This window comes from Myotis nattereri, assembly GCF_964212035.1.
Source record: "Myotis nattereri genome assembly, chromosome: 11".
NCBI lineage: Eukaryota > Metazoa > Chordata > Mammalia > Chiroptera > Vespertilionidae > Myotis > Myotis nattereri.
Genome location: NC_138086.1, coordinates 83,507,609 through 83,534,827, shown reverse-complemented (window position 1 = coordinate 83,534,827; position 27,219 = coordinate 83,507,609). Strand labels below are relative to the sequence as shown.

The 27,219-nt window shown below is 62.4% G+C and overlaps 2 protein-coding genes across 11 annotated transcripts; one reads left to right on the top strand and one right to left on the bottom strand.

The window, feature by feature from the left end:
* Positions 1-11,451: 11,451 nt before the first annotated feature.
* AEBP1 (AE binding protein 1) lies at positions 11,452-20,338 on the top strand (the record flags this gene model as incomplete). Of its 3 annotated transcripts, XM_081102107.1 has the most annotated exons (21): positions 11,452-11,701; positions 13,163-13,519; positions 13,882-13,929; positions 14,012-14,089; positions 14,237-14,377; positions 14,448-14,516; positions 15,126-15,203; positions 15,335-15,418; positions 15,526-15,573; positions 16,050-16,159; positions 16,233-16,372; positions 16,639-16,723; positions 16,820-16,964; positions 17,065-17,150; positions 17,449-17,572; positions 17,788-17,984; positions 18,148-18,327; positions 18,492-18,843; positions 18,923-19,062; positions 19,187-19,286; positions 19,485-20,338. In XM_081102107.1, the coding sequence occupies 21 exons, from the start codon at positions 11,452-11,454 to the stop codon at positions 20,102-20,104; spliced, it is 3,432 nt and encodes a 1,143-aa protein (XP_080958233.1). In that variant the 3' UTR covers positions 20,105-20,338. The 3 variants fall into 3 exon arrangements, with proteins under 3 accessions (XP_080958233.1, XP_080958232.1, XP_080958231.1); XM_081102106.1 differs by lacking the exon at positions 13,882-13,929 and having other exon boundaries at positions 13,163-13,542; positions 13,981-14,089; XM_081102105.1 differs by lacking the exon at positions 13,882-13,929 and having other exon boundaries at positions 13,163-13,578; positions 13,981-14,089.
* Positions 20,339-20,349: 11 nt separating this feature from the next.
* On the bottom strand, positions 20,350-26,874 carry POLD2 (DNA polymerase delta 2, accessory subunit). Of its 8 annotated transcripts, none has more exons than XM_081102099.1 (11): positions 26,624-26,874; positions 25,785-26,032; positions 23,170-23,291; positions 22,898-23,021; positions 22,576-22,690; positions 22,236-22,434; positions 21,904-21,984; positions 21,602-21,759; positions 21,272-21,399; positions 20,989-21,090; positions 20,350-20,689 (listed from the first exon to the last, which is right to left on the bottom strand). In XM_081102099.1, exons 1-11 carry the CDS (start codon positions 26,638-26,640, stop codon positions 20,529-20,531), a joined length of 1,455 nt encoding a protein of 484 aa, XP_080958225.1. In that variant the 5' UTR covers positions 26,641-26,874; the 3' UTR covers positions 20,350-20,528. The 8 variants fall into 8 exon arrangements, 7 of the variants coding, with proteins under 7 accessions (XP_080958225.1, XP_080958226.1, XP_080958227.1 ...); XM_081102100.1 differs by having other exon boundaries at positions 22,576-22,684; positions 26,624-26,868; XM_081102101.1 differs by lacking the exons at positions 25,785-26,032; positions 26,624-26,874 and adding exons at positions 23,742-23,810; positions 23,992-24,498 and having other exon boundaries at positions 23,170-23,287.
* Between the last annotated feature and the right edge of the window lie 345 nt (positions 26,875-27,219).

Genomic DNA, 27,219 nt, shown 5'->3' with positions numbered 1-27,219 from the left:
GGGAGACCAGGCGGCGCGGGGTCCCGACAAGGCTCAGCGGAGCCGGAGCCGGGAGCGCCCTGGCGCAGCGGCTGCTTCCAACCGGGAGGTTTTCAGTTGAATGGCGTTGGGACAGCGGGCGGCCATCGGGGAGAATGGAAGTCGGGGTCCTCCCTCACTCCTCACACCAAAATAAGATCCAGCTGGATCAAACGAAGAAGGTTCTGGAAAGGGGATGAATGTTTTTATTGTCCAAGTGTCACCATAAACCTGAAACACGGGAAGAAAAGAATGATAGTCTTGACTACATACAAGTTTAAAATTTAAAAGGATCCCAGAGGAAAGTGTCTGTGGCACATTTTGAAGTTAAGTCTAATTCATGTAATTGTGAAATTGTCCACAGATAAATAAGGAACAATGACCTAATGGAAAAAATGGCAAGAGCAGCAATAGGCAAGTCACAGAAGAAACACTGCTCATAAACGTATGCCATGTTGCCGGACCTGTCCAATCATCGGGAAGTGCACACACAGGCGAGACAAGCCCACCTGCCGCCTTGTCGAGCGTTTAAACACTTAATCACACGTGTTGAAGGTGTGAGGGAATTGGCAATTTGTGGGAGGTCTTTTTGAAAGCTAGTTCGGCAACCATATCCAATTAAAAAAAAAAAATCACAGCCAGCAATTCCTCTTCCAAGATTGGGATTTCGCTGAATCTACAGATGGGGTTGGGAAAGCTGATGTCTTGGAGATACTGAGCGTTCCTGTGTCTCTCCTGCTTGAGGCACTAGGTTTTGGAGTCTCTTGGTTAGAGCAGTGTAGCAGACTAGGTGGGAGAGGCCAGATGGGACGGGTCTCAGCCTTCTCCTCCATCACCCCACATGCAGCGGGCACGGGGCTGAGGGAGGCAGGTGCCTCGCCCAGGGCTCAGCCTCCCACACCAGCTCCTAGCCTGCCCTCCTGAGTCCCCGAACACACACCCAGGAGGCTCTGTAAAGGGTGGGAGCCTTGGTCGGTTCCACCCCTCTGGTGGGTTCCACCTCTTTTCAGGGAGCAGCCCTCTATCCCCTGAGAAGACCATTTCCTTTTCTTCTAATGTCCACTGTCTCTGGCCAGGGCACCTGGGTTCTGTCCTGGGGGGCAGAGGCAGCTTTTAATGATCCATCACACGTGAGTATTTAAAGCACTGAGCAACTTGCAAAATTGAGGAACACAGGGCTTCCACAGGTGCAGTGAGGTTTTGTGAGGGTGAGGAGAGCCTCAGTGCCCACTGGAGGCCTGGGCACCAGTGGGCAAGGTCATGGATGGAATGCTCCTCTCCCTGGACCACCAGGTCACTGTCCAGCCACATAGGAAGCTAAGACCTCAGGCCCCTATTTCCAAAAACCCTGGCTTGGGGTTCCCAAGTGCCTATGTCCCCAGCCTCCTGCTCCCCACACCAAGACCACCCCCAAAAAATCAGAGAGGGTACCCAGATGAGCTCCTTGCTGGCCCTTCCGGCTGCCCTGAGGGTTGCCATCCCCCTCCCTGTCCCATGCTATGCTGTCTCATCCTGTGTTTTGGATTAATTTTACCCAGATGTATGAGTTTGTATTTTCCAAGATGAATCTGATTCAGCTATTTCCTGTTCCCACGTCCAGCTCCTCGTGGTCCCTGCGGGTCATTTTTCAGAGCTCGTGACCTTCAGGGAGCACCGTCTTTGCGGTTCACATCAGTGCTGTTGGCGCAGCCCTTGGCCTGCAGGGCCTGGACGCTGCCGGGCTCTCGGGCCACCCCTCCAGGTCCCTGTCTTCTGTGGCCTGCTTGCCAGCAGCGTTGCAGTGACACGTGGTCGGACTGCTGATGCCGCTGGATCGAGCTCCTGAGGGCCGCTGCGCCCAGCGTGCTGGCCTCTGGTGCCGGCCGTGCCTTCCTGAGCGATCCCCACATCACTGAGGGCTGGGTTACCTGGTATGTCAGTCAGCGAGGCCGACATAATAAAATACCACGAACCGGTGGCTTCAACAACAGAAACTTATGTCTCATCGTTTTGGAGACTGGAAGTCTGGGACCAAGGTGCTGGCAAGGCAGTTTCATTCAGAAGCCTCCCCTCTTGGCTTGGAGGTGGCCACCTTCTCTCTCACACGGCCTCTGTTCAGGTGTGGAGACAGAGATCTCTTCCTCTTCCAAGGCCACCAGTCCTATCAAATTAGGCCCCCACCTTTATGACCTCATTTAATCTATTAGCCCCTAGAGCCCCACCTCCAAATATAGTCACATTGAGGTCCAACATAGGAATTTGGGGGCACACAGTTCAGTCCATAGTACCTGGTGTATTTGTGTCCCAGGGTTGCTATCCAAATTACCACAAACTAGCTGGCTTAAAACAATAGACATTTATTCTCTCCCAGGTCTGGAGGCCAGAGTCTAAGATGAAAGTGTTGAAAGACCTCCCACAAACACTTCCTGCCTCTTCCAGCTTCCGGTGGCTCCTGGGGGTTCCTGGGCTGTGGCTGAGCCCTCAGTCTCTGCCCCATTTCTAATGGCTGCCTCCTCCATTTCTTTAAAAAAAATTTTTTTCTCTTTATTGATTTTTAGATAGAGAGGAAGGAAGAGGGATAGAGACATAGAAACATTCATAAGAGAGAATCATCAATCAGCTGCCTCCTGCACACTCCACTGGGGATTGAGCCCGCAACCTGGGCATGTGCCCTGACCAGGAGTCGAACCATGAGCACCTGGTTCATAGGTCAATGCTCAACCACTGAGAAACACTGGCCGGTCCCGTCTCATTTCTTATAAAGGTACCCGTCATTTGATTGAGGTCCCACCCTAATTCAGGATGACCTCATCTTGAAATTCTTCATTACATGTGCAAAGATCTTTATTCCAAATAAGGTCGAATTCAAGGATCCACATGAACATGAATTTGAGGGGCCACCATTCACCCTGCTACCCTGCTACCCTGACCCAGGTTCAGCTCTGGACTCTGTGGTAGATTCCAAATGTCTTTAAGCAAGTGCATATGCACATAACGAGGTCAGTGCTCTCTGCCAGGCACTGTTCTAGGCACTTCCCAGGCATCAGTGAGCTCACGGAGGCCCAGACCATTCCTGTCCATGGATGATATCCATGTTTCCATTGTAATTCACTAGGGAGGAGATGGAGGCGCAGAGAGGTCAAGTATCTTGCCTGAGATTGCACAGCTAGTGAACAGCAGTGTGATCTTGTCTTGGAGCAACACAGCTGTGCTCGCCTCTCTCACACAGCACTTCTGACGCTGATGTGCAGGCCTTCCACACCTAACAACTCTGTGCCACCAGCCAGGTGGTAATAAGGGAACCAGTGTGGTTTGGATAGGATATAAATTAAGATAAACTCTGTGGCAGAAATGTTATGATGAAGAATATTTGGAGTAAAATTAGTATAGTGACATATAATTTCGTGTCTGGGCTTCTTTGGCCAGGGGGAATTGACTAGCAGTAATTATAAGTGGTAATAAGTGGTTTGTGTAAGTAGTGGGGTGGATAGAGAATCGAAAAAGAATATTGTTGACAGGTCCTACAGTTCTACTCAGTCACTTCACACACACACACACACACACACACACACACACACACACACTTTGATGCCAACCCTGTATCCAGGTTGGCACCTATGCTTCTGACCAACCAGCTATAAATTGGTCGGTTAGAAGCACAGATGAATTTGATAATTTGTTAGAAAGGACTCAGGTAAACAGCTTACCTACTAGATTACCACCTCATTACCAAGGATGCACAAAGACAGCTATATGAGGAGGTAACAGGGCGAGGCCTGGCAGAGTCCTGAGCCCAGAGGTGGCTGTGCCTCCCTCACATAGACGTGTAACAACTCAAAGCTTCCTGAACCCTGTACCTCAAGGATCATCAGGAGGCTTCATCACACAGGTGGGATCCATCATCAACAGTCTCCCCTCCCGAGGGTGGGGGCAGGGCAGAGGTTCCAAGCTTCACACCGTGGCCTGGTCTTTGGGGTGACCAGCCCCATCCAGGGACCCACCCGGATTCCTCTCATTAGAACAAAGCACACTCCTTTCACCGAGGCAGTCCCAAGGGTTTCCAGAGCTCTGTGCCAGGAACTGGGGGCAGAGACAGGTGTGTATGTTTATTTTTTTAATTAAATCTTTATTGTTCAGATTATTACAGTTGTTACTGTTTTTCCCCCCCCATAGCTCCCCTCCACCCGGTTCCCACCCCACCCTCTGCCCTTACCCCCCCTCCCCCCGCACTGTCCTCATCCATAGGTGTACGGTTTTTCTCCTGTGTATGTTTATTATTATCTCACAGATGTGACCCGGTGCTCCTGGTTCCACCACAGACCTCCCACCTATGTGCTTCCGAAACAGCTGGCCAACCGTCTAACAAACTGTTACCTGTTCTCTCTGGGGAGTGGGGTGGTCTGAAATGTGGTACAACTTATCGTCAGCATTTATTATTTTGCCTTTCTGTGTTTTCTAATGTTTTTACAATGAGCACACATCACTTGCATTACAAAGAACTTTGACATAAGAAAAGTGTTCAGTGGGCCCATAGCCAGGAGCTGGAGGAGTCGTGGAGTCGAAGCTTTAGCCAGGTGGGGTGCCAGCCAGGGTGGGGTGGGAGTGGAGTGGGCAGGGGGCACTGCAGGCCCTGGGGCTTCCCAGTCTCCAGCCCTGTCTCTGAGGACGGCAGCTGGCAGAATCCCAGTCCCGGAAGCAAGTTGCTGGACCACCCGTGTCCGGCCCGGTAGACAGGAGCCATGCACTGGTATGTGCCCCTGCGGCCTTGCAAGCCCCGCAGCACCAGCTCGTGCGGAAAGTGGCATCTGAAATGACACCGAGTGGCCAGCAGGGGGTGCTCTTGGCCCTCGTGGCTCTCTGAGCCCTCAGAGAACAGTCCATCACAGTTTCCTCTCCATTGTCTGGCCATTGGGCCCCATGTTCTCTGTTGTTCCTGAATAAACCGATTTTGCTGGAGAAATATTTGTTTAGGTCAACAGTGGGATCAGGCACCACCACCTCACATCTGGTCAGTCACCAAACCTGGTGGGGGGGGGTCCCTGCCCCACTCCCCACACACTCCCTCCTGGGGCCCGTCAGTCACCCCCAAGTCCATGCTGCCCAGTGCGTGCCCAGCTGTCCACGGAGCAGGCCCCACACTAGCCTCCCCTCGCTCCCCTGTCACTGTTCCTCCCAGGCCCCTCAGCTCCCACCTTCCAGCTCCCACCCAGTGGCTTTGCTGGCTCCTCCCTCCACATCTACGGGCCAGGATCGAGGGCCCTGCCCAGCCTCGTCCCTAGGCCAACACCCTGCACCCACAGCCCCTGCACCACAGGCCCTGGCCTCTCTGTCTACACTCAGCTGCAGGAAGCCCCATGGCCCACAGGACAGAACCCAACCAAGTGCAGGATTCCCAGAGAAACGGAACATAAAGGATATAGAGAGAGATTTATTATGAAGGATTGGCCACATGATTATGGAGCGGTCTGCTGTCTGTAAGCCGGGGGCCCAGGAAATCTGGTGGTCCAAACCCAGAAGCCTGAGAACCAGGGACTGACATCTTCCCCGCCCCCCCCCCCCGCCCCCCCACCCACACACACACACTGGCATCTGCTTTCTCAGCTCACGGATTCAGATTTCAGATGAGGGCCTCTCACCCACAGCTGCCCGGGGTCCCTGACCGCCCAGTGGGTGCACTTTAGCTGCCACAGTGAGTTTCTACTCTTTGCAGCCCAGTGGTCCTGCATGAGAGCAGTTCCCAGCCCCGCCCACACTGGGACATCTTCTCATCTTTGATCTAGGAAAGCAGTGGTCAGCATATTTTAATTTGCATTTTCATGCCTTTTAGTAGGTCAACATGTTTGCATGGTTACTGTTCACTCATGCTTCTCCTTCTGTGAATGGCCTAAATGGGTCTCATAGCTCACTTTTAAAAAATAGGAACAAAATCAAATTGGCTGGAAAGGTGTAAAGAACTTTATTTAACATTTTTCCTTTACCAAGACTTTCTATTTTTCAGGCATAACTTCTCAGGTTTATCACAGGGAATCCTTGTGCCGTTTCACAAGGCAGAGGTGGTGCCGTTGTTACCCACTATCCAGAGGAGAGAAACCGAGGCTCAGGCCTTGGCCAGCTCCTAAAATGCTCACCTCTGACCTAGGGGTTGCAATTCCTTTCCTGTGGTTTTGTTTGCCTTTTAATTTCATTTTCAGTATATTTTAAACAGAAAGCTACAGTTGTATGCAAGCAAAATTCTTGATCATTTTTCTTCTTTTTATTTCTGCTTAGAATATAAACACAGAGTCCTGTTTTCTTTTAATACATTGATGTTCTCTTTAACTCCTGCATCTAACCTTCGGGAGTGCATGGAGATGACGGGGTGATCTTTGGTTCAGGAGACCCCGTCTGGAGCTGAAAACCCTCCTTTCTCCACCCATGGCCTCACACAGGTCTCCTCACGCTTCCTCCCACACCCCTGTCTTCCGGCTGCTGAATTACTCACGGCCCTGGAAGCCAGCCTCCCGCCCCCTCAGCCAGGCGGCCCCCCTCCCCACGGCTGCGGTGACCCCCCACTCTCCCCAGGGGCTGGGTCCTGTGGTGAGTGGAAGGAATTTGGGTGAACTCTGCTCGCTCAGCAGTCTGGGCCTGGGGAGCCCGGCGGGGGCACTGACAGCGGAAAATCACAAGTGGTTTTCAAGTTGTCAGAAACCAAGGAAATTGTTCTGCCGGTTGTGCACATGGCAAGACATCGTCCGGAGACCCCAGGGCCCCTGGCTCAGGAACCACCTCCTTGTGGGCCCCAATAGCCAGGCTGCAGACAAGGGTTGCTTCTAGCCCCTCCCACCAGAGGGAGGGGCAGAGGGCAGGGCAGGCCTGGGTCCTTCTGGAGACAGACCCAGGACTTTAGGAGGCTGGGATGGGCTGGGGCTTGACCCTGGAGACTGCTGTCCAGAGCGGGGGATCCTGGGTCTCCACCCCCAAGAGTCATGCTGGGGAGCGGGGCCACGGAGGAAGGCACTTCGCAGGAGGAAGGCACTTGCCGTCTCAGGTCTCAGTATCGTGGCTTCCCTCCCGTTGGGGCCTGGCCTCCAGTGATTGAGCTGCTGCCTCCAAGGCCCGAGCACCCAGGACAGTCTCCTCCAGGCCTCCCAGACCCTGTTCCTCTCAGCCCCTCATCCTGCGGCTGCCCAGCTAGAACTCGGCACACTGGCCCTGCTAGCTGGTGAGGTCCCACCTCTGCCCAGGCTGAGGCACCAGCAGGAGGGGCTGGTGCCCCGTGCCCCGATGGCCCGAGTCTAGGGACCCTGAATGCAGAGAGCATTCGGTCTGGCCTCAGAGGCCTCACCTAACTCCTTCCGTCACTGAGGTGCTATGACCTGGACGGTCACTTCTCGCCGGGCCTCGGCCTCCTCACGGAGCCATGGGGAGGATGGTGCCCGCACTCAGGAGCATCAATCGCTGCCCATGTGCTGCCCACGTGCCGGGGCCTGCACTGGAGACTGATGTGGGGACTCAGCCTGGGGCAGAGACCCCAAGGCAGGACTCCATTCCTGGGCCAGTGCCCCCCTGTATCCTCTGTCCCAGGGCCCCTCGCTGACTCCTGTGCCCTCCTCCTGACCCTCCAGGGGGAGGCTGCATCTCTGGGCACCTTGCTGACTGCTCTGTAGAGACCGGCCCCATGACAAGCGAGCCACCAGGGACACGTGCAAATGGCCTGGGACCCAGGTGAGGAGGCTGCTGCCATTGGAGAGGGTGTGGGCGGGGGTAGGGGGTGGAGGGTGCTGATTTTTCTCACTTTCCAGCCACAATGGCATGAAATGGATGGCAGCTCCTGGCAGAATGGCCTGGGACTCTGGAAGCTGAGGTATGGCATCCGGCTTGCAGAGATTTCTGGGAAACCTCTCACATGGGGGCAGGGATGAATTCCCTGCGGGGGTCAGTAGAGGATCTTCATGGAGAGGCCCCTGGGCTCAGGACCTGTCCTCCAGCCTCTGCATTCCCTGGATGCCGGGAGATGGAGGCTCCAGGAGCAGGCCCAGCCCCTCCCAGCTTCCTGGAGCTCACAGCTGGGATGGGACTGACCCTCAGGCCTCCCGGTCCCAGCTGGGCCTGCTTGATGAGGAGCGTGCAGGTGGGGCAGAGGGTCCACCAGGGTCACACCCGGAGCCCCTGGCCCCTCACAGGTGAGGGAGGAGCTGCTCACTCAGGACGGGCTTCTGAGATGGGGAGGAAGCAGGAAGCCTGTGGTGGGGATGGGTAGCTGTTCTGTCTGCAGTGTGAGCAAGTCAGTCTGTCTCAGCAGCCCCTCCCTGTCTGTGGGCCTGGCCCGCATAGCGGGAAGAGGGTGGGTTCCATTCCTGCTCACTCCAGTGCGGGAGCTTCAGGCTCTGCTGGGGTGGGGGGAGGGGCATGAGGTAAGGCAGCCCTGGTGCCCGTGTGCCAGCTTTGCCTACATGCCCCCTTTGCCCCGCTCTGCAGCCTGCGGGGCCTCGGACTGCACAGCCTCTGAGATGACTCTGTCCCCATCCCTGGGTCGGGGAGCCCCACCCTGGCTCCCCAATGAGTCTCCTTCCCCCTCTGGGAGCAGCAAGGGTAGATCTGCCTGAGTGGTCTGTTACCTTCCCTCCCTGACAAGCCAGTTCTACTTCGGTCCCTCAGGCAGACCCTCCCTAGGAGGGAGGAAGCTGGAGGGGGGTTCCTAGGGTGTCCAGCAGACCGCCAGACTGGCCCACAGAGTCCTTAGACAAGGACACAGATGCTCTGCCTAGGGGTGGGCACTGGACCCTGGAAGGGTGAGCAGCAGCCACGGGGGCAGGAGCCTCCCACCCCCACCTGCCTCTCCCTGGGGAGTTGGTTTCCATGCTGCATTCCTGCACCCAGACACAGCCTGGGTCTGAGGGGCTGTGGCGTGGTCCTAAAGCTAAGGGGGTCTCAGCCCCCACCACGTACCTGGCATGGAGAGCAGTCACCCCTCCTCTCCACCTGCCCAGACCCTCAGGGTGAAGGACCCCCCCACTCCCTGGCCCCCACCAGGATCCAGGGCACCCAGGAGGCTTTTGCTCATGTTCCTGTTGGTGAGTCACTGTGGCTGAGAAAAAGGCTCTTTCTATTCCTTCCTAATGCTTTCATGGCTTCTATTTTCCCTGGCAGAGCTTGCGGGCCCAAATCTGATCCATGTGGGAGCCAGCTGAGCCGGCCTGGAGGAGTGACGCTCCCCAGCCTCGGCCTCCCTGCCTCCCACTCCGCAGGGGCCAGAGAGCAGATTCCATGAGAGCCTGAGCAGTGTGATTCAAGGCTCACAGAGGACATGTATGGTTAGAGCTGTCTTCATCCGCCTGCTGCCAAGCCAGCCTGGGGACACATGGCAGAGCGGGCACAGCCAGGAGTAAGGCCTGATGGGGGCTGTGAGCCCAGCACACTTGTCTCCCAGGGAAGATGGTCCTGAAGTTGTACGAGGCATAGCTAAGCAGGAGCAGAAGGTGACACGGCCATCAGAGGGCCCAGATCTGACACAGTCCCACTGCCTTGTTAAGTTAGTACAAGGCTGCCTGGCCAGTGTGGCTCAGTGGTTGAGCATCAATCTATGAACCAGGAGGTCAGGGTTTGATTCCCCGTCAGGGCACATGCCCAGGTTTTGGACTCGATTCCCAATAGGGGGCATGCAGAAGGCAGCCGATCCATGATTCTCTCTCATCATTGATGTTTCTATCTCTCTCTCCCTCTCCCTTCCTCTCTGAAATCAATAAAAATATTTATTTTTTAAAACGCAAGTACCTGGCTGAGCCAGTGGGAAGCGAAGGAAGGGCCTGGCAAGGAGGAGGTGAGAGATGGCAAAGCCCTCCTGGTCCTGCTCCAAGTCCCAGGTGCAGCCAGCAGCCCTTCCAACAGCTGCTGCTGGCTCTAGCTGCCCAGGGCCCTGCAGGGCCCTGCAGGGCCCAGGTACGGCCGGGCCTGTGTTCTGGGTTCTAGTAAGAGGAGAGGAAGGAGAGAATGGCTGTCTGGCACATCACCTGGCAGAGAGCAGTGGGTCCATAGAGGTGAGGCTATGTCCACTGTGGGAAATAGTGAGAGAAATGGGGTGGGGGAGCCTATGTCCCATTTGGGTGGCACATAACGGGCACATCCCATGGAGCCTCCCGGGTAAAGGCACACTCTCCCCAGCTGGTCGCCTCCTCTGGGCACAGTCTGCCTCTGCCCTTGAGGCCCCATGTCTTCCACGGGGAGCTGGGCTCACAGGTGTGGCCCCTAACACCTACCCTTGATCTGACCTGGTGTCACCGGAGGCTGTGCCATCCGCTCAAGAGAGGCCACAGCCTGCCACCTCCTGGCCAGGTTCTTCACTGGGGTCCAGGCACCCCTCCCCGGCTGCTGGGAGTGCCGGGGTGGGTAAGAGCCCTTTGCACCTGTATGGAGATCGCTGTGTGAGTGTCACGTTTTTACACACACACACACACACACACACACACACCGGGACAGTCTATGCCTGTGATTTATACAGACAACCTCATAAAAAGGCTCTTCCCCAACCTGCTCCGTCTCTGCCCTTCTCCAAGCGTGACCTGCTGGGCCAGGACCTGAGACCGAGGGGGACCCTCACCTGGGGCTCCCACCCCAGCAGAGCAGCTGGCCTGCGTTCAGGAGAGCAGGGCCGCCCCCGGGAGGCGCAGGGCCGGCTGTCATGGACCTGGGAGATCAGTTGATGTCTGAACGACAGAGCTGCCAGCCCCAGGCTCCAGAGAGTTGGAAACACGGGTTGGCCAGGCGCCCACAGGACCCTCCCGTAGCTGAGATGGGAGGATCCCGGAGGCCAGAGTTCGCGCTTGGCTCTGCTACTCGCGTTGCCGGTTCCCTCCAGTGGGCGCGGTGGTACCTGGCGTCCTGATCCCGCGGGACCTCCCATCCTCTCCAACCGCCCTTCCCGCAGGCCCTGCGGCCGAGGTGCAGGCCTCCAGCCCGGGACGCCGCCCCCATCCCGCTCGGGAAGCGCCAAGCGCGCTGCGCCCGGACCGCTAGCGCCCCCCCGCCCGCCCGCCCCGCAGCCCCTCCATCCAGGCCCGGCTCCTCCTCCTACCCCAGGGGTTGGGGAGCCGGTCCCGGAAGCCCCGACGCCCCCGCCCAGGCCGCCGCCGGAGCTTTGGAGAGGGCGGTCCGCGCCAGAGCGCGCCACGCGGGCCGAGCTTTCCGCCGGACCAGCGCCTCGGAGTCCCCCGCCTCGTCCGCGTCCCCACCGGTCCACGGGCCACTGCCGGCCGGAGCCCCCGCGCCGCACCCCGGATTTCTCGCGCACCTCACCCCGGATTCCTCCTGCGCCCCACCCCGGAGCCCCCGCGCCCCACCCCGGAGACCCCGAGCCCCACCCCGGAGACCCCGCGCTCCACCCCGGATTCCTCCCGCGCTCCACCCGGGAGCCCCCCCGCCCCCTCCCCATCCACGCCCCACCCGGCCCCCGCCCCCGGTCCCCCCGGCGTGCGCGCCATGGCGGCGGTGCGCGGGGCGCCCCTGCTGGCGCTGCTGGCGCTGCTGGCGCTGTTGCCCGGGGGGCGCCCGCAGACGGTGCTGACGGACGACGAGATCGAGGAGTTCCTCGAGGGCTTCCTGTCGGAGCTGGAGCCCGGGCCGCGGGAGGACGAGGGCGGCCTGGAGCCACCGCCCCCTGAGCCCACCCTGCGCCTCCGCAAAGCCCAGGCCGGGGGCAAGGGGGCGCGCCCGAGGGTGGACGGAGAGGGTAAGTGCCCGCGCAGGGGTGCCCCTGGCGGGATGGGGCCCTGGCACCGCGCGCCTCAGGTGGGACTGGCGGCCTCCTCAGGGCTGGCCGCTGTCCAGCCGCCTGGCGTGAGGAACGGTTCTGAAAAGCACGGGACTGCCCAGATGTCTGGGGGCTCCGTGCCAGGCCGCGGCCAGCGCTGGCCTGTAGCCCTTTGGGCACCAGACGCATGCGGCAGGTCTGCTGCCCAGAAGCTCTGATGGGCCCAGCACCTCGTCCCCAGCTCCCAATCACCCAGGGGCCAGGCCTGAGCCACAGGGGACTTGGCTGCCCCTCCCCAGTCTGCACTGTGAAACCCCTGCTGTCCCAGTGGGGCCCCTCAGCCTCTAAGGCACACACTGCTCCTCACCACCAGCGCGTCTCAGGCTCAGCCAACCCTAGAGGGTGCCTGCACCCTCCTGCATGCACCTTCCCTCCCCCCCAGCTCAGCGGCGGGAGAAGACCCTCCCACAGGGCTCCCTGGGGGAACTCAGTCAGATGATGCATCCCCAAGGCATTCCTTTGGCCTCTTACGCAATCAGTGGTCGATAAATCTTAGCTGCTTGTGTGCCTTTGGGAGGGTGGCAAGGTCTTCCTTCCTGAGCTCAGCAGCCTCCGCCCCCACTCTAGCTCTTTCTTGGCTCCTACCCTTGGGGGCGGGGGGTGGGGGTGGGGGGGGGCAGTCCCGGGACCCTCCGTGCCTCCCCCACCTCCAGCTCACATTCCAGGCTTGGATATTGCTGGGGGCAGCCCTGTTTCTTCCCAAGGTCTGCACTCCGCATTTTCCTGTGTTTCCGCCCCTTGGCCCCCAACCCCCTTTGAATTCTCAGCAGCATACAGGCCCCTGCCCTGCCCTGCTTCAGCTGCTGCCTCGCGGGTCCCTGTCCTCTGTGTGGCCCAGACGCCCTGTTGGTTATGGTTCCAACCACCCCTGGCCCGTACTTCTCATAGGGCGTTGCCATAGGTGCCCCTGAGAGCACACCTGAGGCCCAGCAGTGCCCCCCACATCCACCGTGCCCTTTGTTTTGGCGGCAGTTGGCAGGGAGGAGACTGCCTCCCCCTTGAGACTGGGGTGCCCCCCAGGCCTGGAGGGCTTAGTCACCTGGCACTCTCTATGTCCAGCACAGAACACCACTCCCTGACTGGCAGAGGGGACATATTGGGAAGGTGGATTGTGACTGGTGGGAGGACGAGGGCCTGCTCATGGGAGCGGAGCCTTCACAGTGAGGGTGGGTGTGTGTGCCCTGAGCCAAGATGTGCTGACAGCAGTCTTGCAGACAGAACCCTGGGTTCCAAGGCCAGCTCTGTCATGGGGCAGGTGACGTCATCTCTCAGTTTCCTGACCTGGGAAATGTGGGTAAACAGGAGCGTTAGGGTTGTGGGGGCGCCCGGGCACAGAGCGGCTTCTCCTGTTGATGGGCCCTGCATCTGCATCTTGGTCAGCGCCTCCGGAAAAGCCCAAAGACAAAGGGAAGAAAGGAAAGAAGGACAAAGGCCCCAAGGCGGCCAGGAAGCTGCTGGAGGGATCCCCCAGGCCACCCAAGGCCACCAAGAGGCCCAAGGAGAAGCCACCCAAAGCCACCAAGAGACCCAAGGAGAAGCCACCCAAGGCCACCAAGAGGCCCAAGGAGAAGCCACCCAAAGCCACCAAGAGACCCAAGGAGAAGCCACCCAAGGCCACCAAGAGGCCCCTGGCTGGGAAGAGGCCCCCGACCCCGACCCCCTCAGAAGCCCCATGGTGGCCACTGCCCCCGCCCCTCAGCCCCAGCCCCAGCCCCAAGGAGCTGCCGCAGGAGGAAGGTGTGTGTCAGCTCTTCTGGGTGGTGGGCTCTGCCCTGCTGGGCTGCAGGGAGCGAGGGGTGAGGGGGTCCCTGGTAGGCCCCCGCAGTTGGGGTGGAGCTCCCTCAGGTGGTGGGTGGGGGCTTGGTGGCCTCGCTGGGGGTTTGCTCTCCACTGTCCTGGGATCTGTCCCCTAGATCCCACTCAGAGCCACCCCTTGTGTGCTGCTGGGCTCCCCAGGTTACCACCAGCAATCGCCCTGGGAGTGCCAGCAGGGTGCTGAGCCCTCCGGGGAGGGAGTGAGGCCTCCGGGTGTCAGCAGGGCCCAGGAGCAACCCCTGGCCCCGCAGGCCTCTGTCTACTGCGCTGGGTTTGTGTTGCAGGTCCCTGGCCGGGTCCCGGAGGAGAGACCCCTTTGGAGCACCACCCTGGTGAGTGGGAGACTGACCACCTGGGCTGGCTGGGCTTCCAGGGGCCGGTAGGGGCTGCCTGTGTGCTTGTGTCTCCCCCCAGAGCCGGAGGAGGAGCTGGAGCAGGAGCAGCCCACCCTGGACTACAACGACCAGATAGAGAGGGAGGACTACGAGGACTGTGAGTAGGACCCCAGTTGTCCAGCCACCACTGGCCCCACCGCCCCATCCAGATCCAGACCCTGCCCTGGGGGTCCACGGATGACCCCCCTGAGAACTCCTCCCAGCCCTGCTGCCTCCCCCCCGCTCAGCCCACCCTCTCCCCCAGTCGAGTACATCCGGCGCCAGAAGCAGCCCAGACCGCCCCCCAGCAGGAGGAGGCCTGAGAGGCCCTGGCTCGAGCACCCCGAGGAGAAAGCGGAGCCCCCGGGGCAGGGGGTCGAGGCCCCAGAGGAGAAGGAGAGGATCGGTAGGATGGGGCAGGGGGGCGGGGGCAGTCCTTCGAGGGGCTCTGTGCCCACTGCCTCCCCTCTCCACAGAGCCGCCTGCGAAGCCCCTTCTGCCCCCCGACTATGGGGACGGCTACGTGATTCCCGACTATGACGACAGTGAGTGTCCGGGGCCAGCTCGGAGGCAGTGCCCCGACGTCCCCACGTGCCACCAGCCTTGCTGCCCTCATGCCTCTCCTTGCTCAGGCTGGGCCTCCCCTTGACACCTTCCTGGTTCCTGACTCTGCTCTGCCTTCTGCTCCCGCCTCTCCTCCCCGCTCTGCAACCCCTCCCTCCAGCTCCCTGTCCCCTGGGATGACTCCCCCCTCTCTGGCTGCAAGCCTCGCAGGTCCTTGTCCTTTTCCTGTCCCGTTAACCCTCCAACCCTTGGCCCGGCTCAGCCCTCGTGACTCACCCCTCCTGGTCACTGGTGCCACTGTCACTCAAGGCTCCCACTCCCTGCCCGGCCCAGCCCACCTTTCCCCAGGCCGAGCCCTGCTGGGTGGGGCTGCTGACTTCCTGGGGTCTTCCAGCCCCACTTGAGCCCAGGTGGCCTCTGGGTCCAAGAGGACCTCCCCCTCCTCTGGGCCTGTGTGGATTCTTCAAGGCCCACTGACCCCACTTCCTCATCGTCGCGGGCGCCCTGGGTGTAGCTGGGGGGCCCTGGGAGCAGCTGGGGGGCCTTGGGAGCAGCAGCTGGCCATCTCAGCAGGGCTCTCCCTCCCCCAGTGGACTATTACTTCCGGCCTCCCAGCCCGGCGAAGCCTGCCTCTGAGCTGGAGACTGACGAAGAGAAGGAGGAGCTGAGTGAGTGGAATCAGGCTGCCCCTGCCCACCTCCCCCTGCCTCCCCCTACGTGCCCAGCTCAGCCTGCTGCCCCCACAAGCCCCGGGAAGCCTGGGGCTGAGGGATAGGTCCTCCCACCTTCCACCTTCCAGAGAAACCCAAAAAGGAGGGCAGCAGCCCCAAGCGGGAGGAGACCGATGACAAGTGGACGCTGGAGAAAGGCAAGGACCACAAAGGTGTGTCTGGGGCTGGGGTTGGGCCACTCGGCCAGGTCCTGGTGGCAGAACTCTGGGCTCCTGTGCCCCAGGACCCTCGGCACCAAGTCCTCTCTTGTTGTCCTCAGGGCCCCGGAAGGGCGAGGAGGAAGAGTGGGCTCCAGCAGAGAAAATCAGTGAGTAAGGGGCCTGGGAGTGTGGGCACGGGGTGTGCAGGGCGGGCCTGGGGCATGCGACCCACCCGAGGGCACACGTAGGTCCCCAACCTGGATTTCCTGCCGGCACTCCAGGCCTCTAGAACCGTTTCCTGCTCGTAAGCTCTTGGGGCCTGGAGTGGCTCTGCCCGGGGCCCAACCCCAGGGCACAGAGCTCATGGCACAGTCTGGTGTGCAGACGCCCGTGTGGATGAGGCCTGGGGTGGCTGGGCCCTGGGATGGCTGTCCCGGGATGTCCTGTGCACCACGGCCCTGGAGCAGGGCGTCATCAGCCTGTTCTCTGGGGAAGGCTGAGGCCAGGGAGGGGAGCACAGCCTGGGTGGAGCTGCCCTGACTGGCTCCCCGACATGAGGAGAGAGGGCTCTGGGGTCCTCAGTTCTGAGGTGGATGGAGGGAGGAATGGAGCCACGGGCCACCAGCCTGGGGTCTGTCTTCAGAGTGCCCCCCCATCGGGATGGAGTCGCACCGCATCGAGGACAACCAGATTCGAGCCTCCTCCATGCTGCGCCATGGCCTGGGCGCCCAGCGGGGCCGGCTCAACATGCAGGTGGGTGCTGGGAGGGGCCCCTCTCCTGGCCGGCTGGGCTCCTCCACCCGCTCAGCCTCCCGCTGCCCAGCAGGCGGGTGCTGTCGAGGACGACTACTACGACGGGGCGTGGTGTGCCGAGGACGATGCGCAGAACCAATGGATCGAGGTGGACACCAGGAGGACCACCAGGTTCACAGGCGTCATCACTCAGGGCCGCGACTCCAGCGTCCAGTACGTGGCTCACAGGCACTCGGGGGGTGGGGAGCCCCAGGCCCGCCTCAGTTCCACTCCAGGCACTCCTGTGGGCCCCCCGGGCCTCAGCCCCCTCCTTGGCCATGCAGCGGGCACGGGAGCCACTCCTGATGCCAGGCAGCACTACACACCCCTGCCAACTCTTAAGTGCTTGGGCCCAGGAGAGGGGCATCAGCCATCTGACGGCCTAGGACCCAGGCCGGAGACCAGCCTTGCCCTGACCACTGACCACTGTCGCTCTCCAGTGACGACTTTGTGACCTCCTTCTTCGTGGGCTTCAGCAATGACAGCCAGACATGGGTGATGTACACCAATGGCTACGAGGAAATGGTGGGTACTTGAGCCCTCAGCTTGCTCCCAGCATTTGGGCCTCAGGTGGGCCCTGGCCCAGCATGGGGTGTTGCTCTGAGGCCTGCCTCTCCCCAGACCTTCCATGGGAATGTGGACAAGGACACGCCCGTTCTGAGCGAGCTCCCGGAGCCAGTGGTAGCCCGTTTCATCCGTGTGTACCCCCTCACCTGGAATGGCAGCCTGTGCATGCGCCTAGAGGTGCTGGGCTGCCCCGTGTCCCGTGAGTGCTGGCGGGGGCAGGGGCTTGGAGGGGCGGCTAGGGGGCTGGGGCTGGGCTGGCAGCTGACCAGCTCAGGGCCCTGCCTGTCCACCCTCTGCAGCTGTCTACAGCTACTATGCACAGAATGAGGTGGTCACCACCGATGACCTGGACTTCCGGCACCACAGCTACAAGGACATGCGCCAGGTGGGTGCTCGTCCCAGGGCAGGGGGTCCTGTCCAGAGCTCAGGTTCCTGGCTCGCAGGGTCTCGTGTGGGAGCTCCATTCTGCTTCCGTCCCCAACACGGCCCCCGAGGGAGGTGGGCTGGCCCTCGCTTCGGGAAGGAGGAACTCTCCACCCCACACTAGCATCGAGGGCCAGGCTCCCCGGCAGGGGCCATGCCTGTCATGAGGCCTTCTCAGGGAGCAGACGGGCAATGCGGGGGCCATGGTCCCTGGGGAGGTGGGTGCTGGGCTGTGTGACGGGGTCCTCTCCCATGCCCAGCTGATGAAGGTGGTGAATGAGGAGTGCCCCACAATCACCCGTACATACAGCCTGGGAAAAAGCTCACGCGGGCTCAAGATCTACGCCATGGAGATCTCCGACAACCCTGGGGACCATGAGCTGGGTGAGGCCTCCATAGCCCCCTGAGGCCTGGCCCTCCCCACAGAGTAGAGGCAAGGCCCTGGCACTACAGCTCACCTCTGCCTGCCCTCGGAACCCCCCTTGCTGGCCCTACAAGCCTCAGTTGCCCAGCCCTCGGAGTGAGGCCAGCTTGGTTCCTCCTCAGCTGCCCACGCCCCCTCGGTAGGCTGAGTGGTTGCTGAGGTCCTGCCCTTGCAGGGGAGCCGGAGTTCCGCTACACAGCCGGCATCCACGGCAACGAGGTCCTAGGCCGCGAGCTGCTGCTGCTGCTGATGCAGTACCTGTGCCGCGAGTACCGCGACGGGAACCCCCGCGTGCGCAACCTGGTCCACGACACGCGCATCCACCTGGTGCCCTCGCTGAACCCCGATGGCTATGAGGTGGCAGCGCAGATGGTGGGTGCAAGGGAGAGGGATTCGGGTGGTGACCTGTGCAGGGGGCAGGCAGGGGGTGGGGGCTGGGGGCAGGCTGGGTGGGCGGGGATGGCTTGGGGCAAGTCTGGACCACCCAATTGCTGACCCCCCCCCACCCCACCCCACCCCACCCCACCCCCTGTAGGGTTCAGAGTTCGGGAACTGGGCACTGGGGCTGTGGACCGAGGAGGGCTTCGACATCTACGAGGACTTCCCGGATCTCAACTCTGTGCTCTGGGGAGCGGAGGAGAGGAAATGGGTCCCTTACCGGGTTCCCAACAACAACCTGCCCATCCCCGAACGCTACCTCTCCCCGGATGCCACGGTGAGGCCGCCACCTGGCCAGTAGGGTCAGGGGAGCAGCCAGGGCCCTGGAGCTCCAGGCACTGACTGCAGAGCTTTGGGCGGACAGGGGTGGGAGGGCTGGTACGGGTCTCCATGGAGGGCGGTGGAAGCCATGGCCCAGACCTCACTTGGAGCCGCCCCCAGGTGTCCACGGAGGTCCGTGCCATCATCGCCTGGATGGAGAAGAACCCGTTCGTGCTGGGGGCAAACCTGAATGGTGGCGAGCGGCTCGTGTCCTACCCCTATGACATGGCGCGCACACCCAGCCAGGAGCAGCTGATGGCTGCAGCCCTGGCGGCCGCCCGCGGAGAGGACCAGGACGAAGTGTCTGAGGCCCAGGAGACCCCAGACCACGCCATCTTCCGCTGGCTGGCCATCTCCTTCGCCTCCACCCACCTCACCATGACCGAGCCCTACCGGGGAGGGTGCCAAGCACAGGACCACACCGGGGGCATGGGCATCGTCAATGGGGCCAAGTGGAACCCCAGATCCGGGAGTGAGTCGACTGGGGCGGGGCCGCAGTGGGGCGTGTGGGATGGGGTGAGGGTGACTGCGGTTCTGTCTGCTCCCACCAGCCATCAATGACTTCAGTTACCTGCACACCAACTGCTTGGAGCTCTCCATCTACCTGGGCTGTGACAAGTTCCCCCATGAGAGCGAGCTGCCCCGAGAGTGGGAGAACAACAAGGAAGCCCTGCTCACCTTCATGGAGCAGGTGGGGCTGGGGGGACGGGGCAGCATCAGGGAGGCGGGGAAGGGCTGTGAGAGGGGCCTGGACAGGGCAGGGGCGCAGGCCGCAGGGTCAGCATGTGGACACCCGGCCGCACCCCTTCCTGCAGGTTCACCGCGGCATCAAGGGGGTGGTGACGGATGAACAGGGCATCCCTATTGCCAATGCCACCATCTCCGTGAGTGGCGTTAACCACGGCGTGAAGACAGGTACCTGCTGGCACTCCTCTACCCCACTTCCCAAGGTGGGGGCCCGATCTGTGTTGGTCCCGGCAGGTGAGCCTGGGCCTGCCCACGCCCCGCTCCTCGGGGTGCCTCCAGACGCTGGGGTCTACCCAGCAGAGGGGCCTGGGGCCTGGGGCCTGGGTGGGGTGCCCTCCAGCAGCTGAACCCACCTTCCCCCTGCAGCCCCTGGCGGTGATTACTGGCGCATCCTGAACCCCGGGGAGTACCGCGTGACGGCCCAGGCGGAGGGCTACACGCCCGGCGCCAAGACCTGCAACGTGGACTACGACATCGGGGCCACCCAGTGCAACTTCGTCCTGGCGCGCTCCAACTGGAAGCGCATCCGGGAGATCCTGGCCATGAACGGGAACCGGCCCATCCCGCGCATCGACCCTTCGCGCCCTATGACCCCCCAGCAGCGACGCTTGCAGCACCGCCGCCTGCAGCACCGGCTGCGCATGCGTGAACAGATGCGGCTTCGCCGCCTCAACGCCACCGCGGGCCCAGCCACCACCCCGACGCTGCCCGCCATGCTGCCCCCCACCCCCTCCCTGGCCCCCTCCTCCGTCCCCAACTCCACCCTGGGGCCCTGGGGCTTTCCACCTGAGCCCACGGCCGACTGGGGGGAGTCCGAGACCGAGACCTACACGGAGGTGGTGACGGAACTGGGGACGGAGGAGTTTGGGGCCGAGCTGGGGCCGGAGGAGGAGGAGTGGGACGAGGGGGAGGGGGGCACAGGCCCAGGCCCGGGGCTCCCCTTCACCACGGTGGAGACTTACACGGTGAACTTCGGGGACTTCTGAGGACAGGTCTCAAACGCCGGAGCCCATGCCAGGTCCCATCGCTGGGCCCGCTCGGCAGCCGTCAGCACACCAGGGCCCCCTGGTGTGGCGCACACGTGCCCACCACCTCGGAGCCAGGTCTGCCAGGCTCCTGGACTGCCCCCGGCCTCAGAGGTCGGACCCTGCAGGCGGAGCTGGGGACGCACCCAGGGCAGCCTTCTTAACTGCTGCCCAGGCCACACTAATAAACAAGCTCATGGCACAGGTGTCCTTGACCACAGGCCTGACTGGCTGGGGAGAGGGCAGGAGTCCCACTTGTGTGGGCTCCCCCACAGGAGGGCGCGGGCGCAGCTCAGGTCCACCTAGATCACCAGTTAGCCGTCAGGTTTATTTACAGACAAGCTGCTCGTGCTGACCCAGCAGGGGCAGAGGCCGCCTCCACGACTCAGGGGCTCAGACCCAGGCCTCCCAGGGCGTCATCCTCGGCGCCAAAGCCCGAGAAGCTGATGGGCTGGCAGACCAGGCTGCGCAGGTTCACCAGGCAGGCCGTCTGCGTGGCACTGAAGTCCGGCACAGCCACCAGCAGCACCGTCTGGTCCTCAGGGCCTGCAAACCAGACCCGTGGGGACCACCTTAGGTTCTGGGTGAGCCCGCCTCAGAGGGACGCCACCACAAGACACGGGAGCCCCCCCGCACGTGGGAGTGCTGGCCGCAAGGCTCCTCTGGGCAGAAATGGAAAGGGCCGAGGACACCCAGAAGCCAAAGGCTAACGTGACGCCGACCAGAGGAGCCCTGGCCCGGCCATGGGCGCGGACAGGCCCAGCGCCTGTCGGCACGCAGTCAGCCAGCGCCAGGTGGGCCTGGGCCCCGAAGAGACCGAGTCCGTGTCCGAAGAGAAAGCTTACCTCGGATGATTTTGGAGCCGAAGCTGGGGGCGTTGCCACAAAAGTAGACGTGCGGGCACTCCAGAAAGATGAACGGGTCGCTTTTGTAGAAAGGGTAGCAACCTAGAGAAGGGGGCCGACAGCTGAGTGTGGGGCAATTCTAGGGCAGCTCCCAGAACAGCATCGCACTCTGGGGCAAGGCCGGTGAGTGCAAATCCACGCGGGAACCCGCCGGGCATCAAGGGGCCACCAGGCCTTCCCTGGTCTCTGGTCCCACCCCACATAGCTGAGCCCCGTGCATTACCCAGGGTGTCAGGGGCTGTGGGGCTGATGTGGCGGACACGCAGGGTCCACTCCAGGATCTCCAGGTGGTCCTCCATGCTGCTGTACCGGAAAATGTCACTCACGTTCTGTCCCGCTGTGCCCAGGAACCTGCAGGGCAAGGGGGTCTGACACCTGCACTCCTCCCACAGGCAGCCTGAGCTCACCAGGCGCACGTGGGGGTGTCCCCAGGCACCCTAGGAAAGGGGCCAATCGAGGTGGGCTCTCTGCAGTCCTGCACCGAACCCTCCCCTCCTGGTGCCACTGAGTCCAAAGGCCATGGATCAGGCTGCAGTTGGGTTGTGCTGGCTACCTGACTCCATCGATGGTGGCCTGGTAGGGGTTGGTGACCAGCTGCAGCGTAGAGTAGGCGGTGGCCAGTGGGAACATGCAGGGGTGCAGGGGCTGCTGGGGGAGTGTGTAGTTTGTTGGGTCAAACTCGCCTGGCATCACGTCCACGGGTACCGAGGCCTGGAGGGCACAGGGCAGAGGAGCTTCAGGGCCGGTACCCACCATGCAGCCTGGAGCCCATCCGATGCCCTTCGCCACCTGCCTCCTGGTGCCCGGCCGCAGCCTCAGTGTCCAATCCCGTCCCTGCCAGCCCCGGGTGCTCACACTCAGCTGCAGGAGGATCTCGTCCAGCATCTTGACGGCCTCCACGCTGGCAGCCTGGGTTTTCTTGGTCAGGTACTTGGCCTGGGAGTAGAGCCATAGGCTGTGAGGCCCTGGGGAGTCTTAGATCAGAGGGTCACCTAGCTACCGCCTGGGGCACTGGGCTGGGAGCAGAGCAAAGCCCTCCCGCAGGGGGCAGAAGGCAGGGGCTGAGCCAGGGCGGTCCCTGGGCAAAGGTGGCCCCAACATCGCTGTTGGGCACTGTCCACCAGAACTGCAAGACCCTGAGCCCAACGCAGGGAAGGAGGGGCTGCTGCGGGCAGGTGGCGCCCTACCTTGTTGATGGAATCCCTGCTCTGGGTGCTGTGGCTGAGGAGGTTCCCAGCGAGGATGACGCGGGACACGTGGGCGGCACTGCACTGCTCCCCCTCGTCCCCCAGCTGCCCCGTCACCACGTCCACCAGCAGCTGGGTGCCCAGCAGGCTCTCACCCCCGCCTCCACCCAGGCCCAGACCGGACACCAGCAGCACAAACCTGCAGCAGAAGTCGGGGTCCTCTGGGTGCCGTGGAAACAGGTGCCCCCGCCCCCATCACCTTCACGGGTGAGCAGGAAGATGGAGTCCAGGGACCGTGACTCCCCTGGACCACTGCCCGGGACCCCAAGCACCTGCTCACCTGTCCAGGTCAAGGGGTGGTGCAGGCGTCTGAGGAGCCAGCCCTGCGAAGCAGTGGTCCTCCACCAAGAACTTGCCGTCGTCTCTCACAGAGCCCAGCACGGCCAGCACTGTCCCTGGGAGCAGCAGCGTCAGGCCCAGGAGGGGGCCGAGGGACCGCCTCCTCCAGCACCCACACAGCAAAGCCAGCCCCTCTCCCCCGTGACGGCGAGCCCACTCAGGACCTGCGTCCTGGCGCCACTGCCTTTGGGCAGAGCCGGGAGCTGACCCCACCAGGGTCTCACCCATGGCCTGAGGCACAGGCCGCCCGCCCCACGCCCCACCTGTGACCAGCCTGGACACATCGATGGTGCCTTCCAGTCTGATCCGCTGCAATTCATCTTCCAGGACCAGCTCGTCGTCTGGGTGGATGTACTTGCTCCGGGGGGGCTGGGGGAGCAGGTTGTGCTGGAAGGCAGAGGTGAGCGGTGGTCGGGCCAGAGTCCACCAGGGCTCGTGCTTGCTCACCGAGATGCTCCTCCCCACCCCCCCGGCCCAGCCCCAAATCCTGGGGTCCAAGGCAAGTGGCCCACTGTCCCCAGGGGAGTGCACTCACCTCCTCGCTGACCTCCCGCAGGATGGAGGGCTGGAGCGGCATGGCCTTGAAGAGGGTCCCCACCACACAGCACTTCTCCTCGGGCTGCAGCTCACACAGCTTCTTCACTAGGACCCCACTGCCTGGGCACGAGACCTGAGCTCAGAGACCAGGCAGCCCTCCTGGCACCCCCCACAGGGCACGGAAACAGGCCTCCCAGAGCCCAGTCACGCAGGGACCCTGCCTCTGCCAGGAGAGTTCACTGAGGGCAAAGACCCCCTAGACCTAAAGGATTGCTTGGCCCCAGGGGGACAGGGGACTCGGGATGTGGACGGGCCCTGGACGGGTCCGTTTGAGAAGCAGACATGCAGAGAGGGCGACGTCTGTGGTGACAGGGCCACAGCCTGGAGCACCAGCAGTCACAGAGCTGAAGGAGGTGGGAAGGACTCTCCCTGGAGCCTCTGAGGGAGTGCAGCCCTGTGACACCTGCACCCCGGACTCCGGCCTCCAGACGGGAGAAGGAATGTGCTTTAAGCTGCCCAGTTTCGGGCTCTGTTGTTACAGCAGCCACGGGCCCCTAACACAGGCTCTACCTCGTTTTCACCGACACTAGAGCACTGGTTCTGAGAAGACAGGTGTGCCAAGTCTCCACATAGCCCTGTCTGAAAAATATAACAAGTTCCTTTAAGAGTTCGGATTCTTCCGAGAGCTCCACGAATGCTGCACCCTCTGAAAACAGAGACACCACCAAATCAAACTACATCCCAGGCGCCCCGTCAGCTCCCTGTGGAGTCAGGCGCCTGGGGTCCTGGGACACCACGGGGACCATCAGGTGCACAGTACCGGCTGGTCCTCAGGGGGCGCAGGGAGGAAGGACACAGGTTCCCGAAGGCCCCTGGATCTGCCAGCCCCCAGGCCTGGGGAGAACGCCCACAGGAGGTGATGGGATCATGTGGCTGTGGGACCAGCCCCTTCCTCAGCCCGGCCGACTGCAGCATGAGCCCCTCCTGCCTGGAATAACCGAGAACATACACCAGGTCTACCCGGGGGAGTGGAGAAGAGTCGTTCAGAACAAGATGAGGAGGGCGCCAACAGGAACCACAGACCCCAAGGCCCCAACATCGCAGCCGCATCCACCCCCAGGCGACGACACCGAGCACTGTGCCTGGAGCTCCCCCAGCCCAACAGCCCTCGTGCGGCTGAGGAAACCGAGGCACAGAGGCTCAGCAACAGGTTCTGAGCACCAGGCAGAGCGCACAGCCACTGTGACAAGTGCCACACGGCAGCTAAGACAGGCTATGGAGGAGGCCCTGGAGGCTGAGGTGGCCCCTTGAAGCACATGACATTCACACTGAGGTCCCGAGGGAATCTGGAGACGAAGCAAGCGGGAGAGGGGAGAGCCACAGGCAAGAAAGGGCCGGCTTGTCAGGAAGCAGGGGATGGAGAGGCGCTTCTCGGCTCAGGCTGAGCTCCGGAGAGGACTCCCGGTCACACTGGACGCTGCATGAAGGTGTTCGGGGTGAAGCCAGTATGACAGCCAGGCCCGTGTGGAGCAATGCTGCCCCGCGAGGCCCGTGCACTGTGGGCCACTGTCTGGGTTCCCGGCCCCAGTCTGTGAACAGGATGAGGTGGTGGTTCCATCTCTGGGGAGTCCTGTTAGCAGCAGGAGGGACTGGAAGAGAAACCTGGTACCAGAGAGGGCGCTGCTGTAAGGAATCTACAAGGTCAGTGACACTGGGCCTGAGGGTGGGCCTGGGGCTCCCAGGGAAGTGAGGAGAAGGCCCCTGGGAGCCAGTGGGAGGAGACCCTTCCTATGTGGCAGGAGGTGAAAAACACTTTGCCTGCAGCAAAGACAGGACGTCGTTAGTGACTGTGACCATCGAGCTGGGAGACGGCCCAGTGTTCTCCGGCTGCGCCCATAAAGCCAGAGTCGATCCAACTGGGGGGATACACGAAAGGCCCCAGTGCTGCGGGGGGGGGGAGGCCTGGGCACCGAGCTTCCCAAAGCCTTCCTGGGGGGGTGTGCAGCCAGCGCTGAGACCCCGCGCCTAGTCCGGGGCAATAAAAACGAGTAGGACAGGGTCTCACCGACACAATGTCAGCTTAGTAACATTAACAGGTTAGTGGAAAACTACATGGAAAGCCACTCCTGCAGTGGCAATGGATAATGCAGTGTCTCCCAAAATTGGAAGGGGGTCCTGGTTCACCACCAAGAATAACGTAACTGCAGGAGAGGCCACCAAGGAAGAAACGGGTAAAAAAACAAAAAAAAAGCTTTGCACTGCCCAGGCCAGTACCCAGGAGAGAGACAACAGGCACAGAGGCCGGAGGTCGGAGGTCAGTGAAAACAGGCCCCTCCAAGGGAGGTGGGTGCTCCCTGCATTGAGGACAAGGAAGACAGGTCCCTACGCCAGTGCAAGACCAGTTACCATCCAACCAGGCCCTGCGGCCACTGGCCACTGACCACACCTCACGTGACACCTGACTTAACCCCTTCGGCCCCTGAAGAAGACACTGAGCTGAAAGTGGGTGCTCCCCCCAGGCCGGGGGGTGGGGGTGGGGGGATACACGAAAGGCCCCAGTGCTGCCAGGTCTCAGGCCGGTGGGAGGAGGTGCCCCCCGCACCGGTCACTTACCCCACTGCTGCTGGGCCCGGCTCACCAGGAAGGGCCTCATCTGGAGGAGGCGGGTGGCATAGATGTGGGCATACTGCCGGCTGAAGCTGCGCTCCCCCAGCCGGAAGGGCTGGGAGCAGTTGGTGTAAGTCGCCACGGGCACTCGGGCAAAGGTGGCGTTGCTGGCTGACGGCGGGGACAGCAGCGTGTGGGCCCTCTGGGCAGCCTGCTCGGCAAACATGGTGTGTTCCAGGCCAAGGAGGTGGTCCCTGTGAGCACACAGACGCACTCCTGCAACCCCTGCCCCCACAGCGGCCGCTCTCCGGGTGTGTCAGCACCCAGCTGACCATCGGGGCTGACCACCGGCACCCACGGGCCTCGGGGGTGGAGGGGAAGGCTGCAAGCCCACCAGAGGGCCAAGCTGCTGGGGAAACGCTTGTACTGGACACCAGTCCCCCCCTGCGCGCACCCGGAGGGAGAAAGGGAAGGCTGCGCGTTCCTCCGCCTGGAGCTCCAAGCCGCCCGTGTCCCCTGCCCGCCCCCACCTCCGCCTGAGCAGCTACCAGGGCTCAGGTCCACAGGCCCCACCGGAATCCTGCTCGGCCCGGCCAGCGCCCGGCACCTGCTCCATCGGGGCCGAGGCCAGACAAGCCCGCCATGAGCCGATCACTGTCCGATCCAAGCCGGCGTCCGCCCCGTGCTCGGAGCTCTCACGGCTTCCCCATTGCACGGAGTGAACCCCAACCCCCACAAGGGCCTGTGAGAGCTGCCCTCGGCCCCCCACAGCCCGCACGAGGGGCTCCCGCCTCCTCCTGCCCCACGCTCCCTGCGCTTCAGCTGCTTCGTCTCCAGGCAGTTACCTCCTAACGCGGTGCATTCAGTTTCCTCTGCGTCCTGCTCGGGACTGCACGGTGCACGTCGGACCCTCCCGGCCGCAGCCCGAGCCCGACCGGCTGCAGGCGCCTGAGCCCCAGGGCGGCCCCGCGCCCGCTCGAGGGGAACAGCGGAGACCCGTTCAGAGTCCGCGAGACGCCCCTCCGCCCCCGGCCCGGGCGCCCCCAGCCGCCCGGACCACTCCAGACGCCTCTCACCTCGCCGCGCGCCCAGGCCCGCCCAGCGCCGCGCGCCGCCTCCGCCAATCTGAGCGCCCCGCCCGCCCAGCGCCGCATCCTGCCAATCGCCGGGCGCCTCGCTCTGTCCATCACCACGGGGCCCGCCCACCGCCGTGCGCCGTTACCCGCCAACCGCGCGCCCCGCCCGCCACCATCGCAACCCTCCAATCCGCGCACGCCCCGCCCCACCCGTCGCCGAGCGCCCGGTCCCGGTGGCTGCGCGTGCGCGGAGTCGCGCTCCCGTTCCCCGGGCAACGCGGGGCGGGGCTTGCGTCAAGGAACCCGTGTGCGCGTGCGGGCGCCGCTCCATCCAGAAGGAACCCTCCTAGGAGGCAGTTCCCCCG

Excerpts from the sequence above, each read along its gene's own strand:
- POLD2 (XM_081102097.1), bottom strand. Across the intron at positions 21,985-22,235 it reads GCAGGGATTCCATCAACAAG|GCCAAGTACCTGACCAAGAA; the intron begins GTAGGGCGCCAC and ends CTCTACTCCCAG. Across the intron at positions 21,091-21,271 it reads CACAGCCCCTGACACCCTGG|GTTGCTACCCTTTCTACAAA; the intron begins GTAATGCACGGG and ends CCCCTTCTCTAG.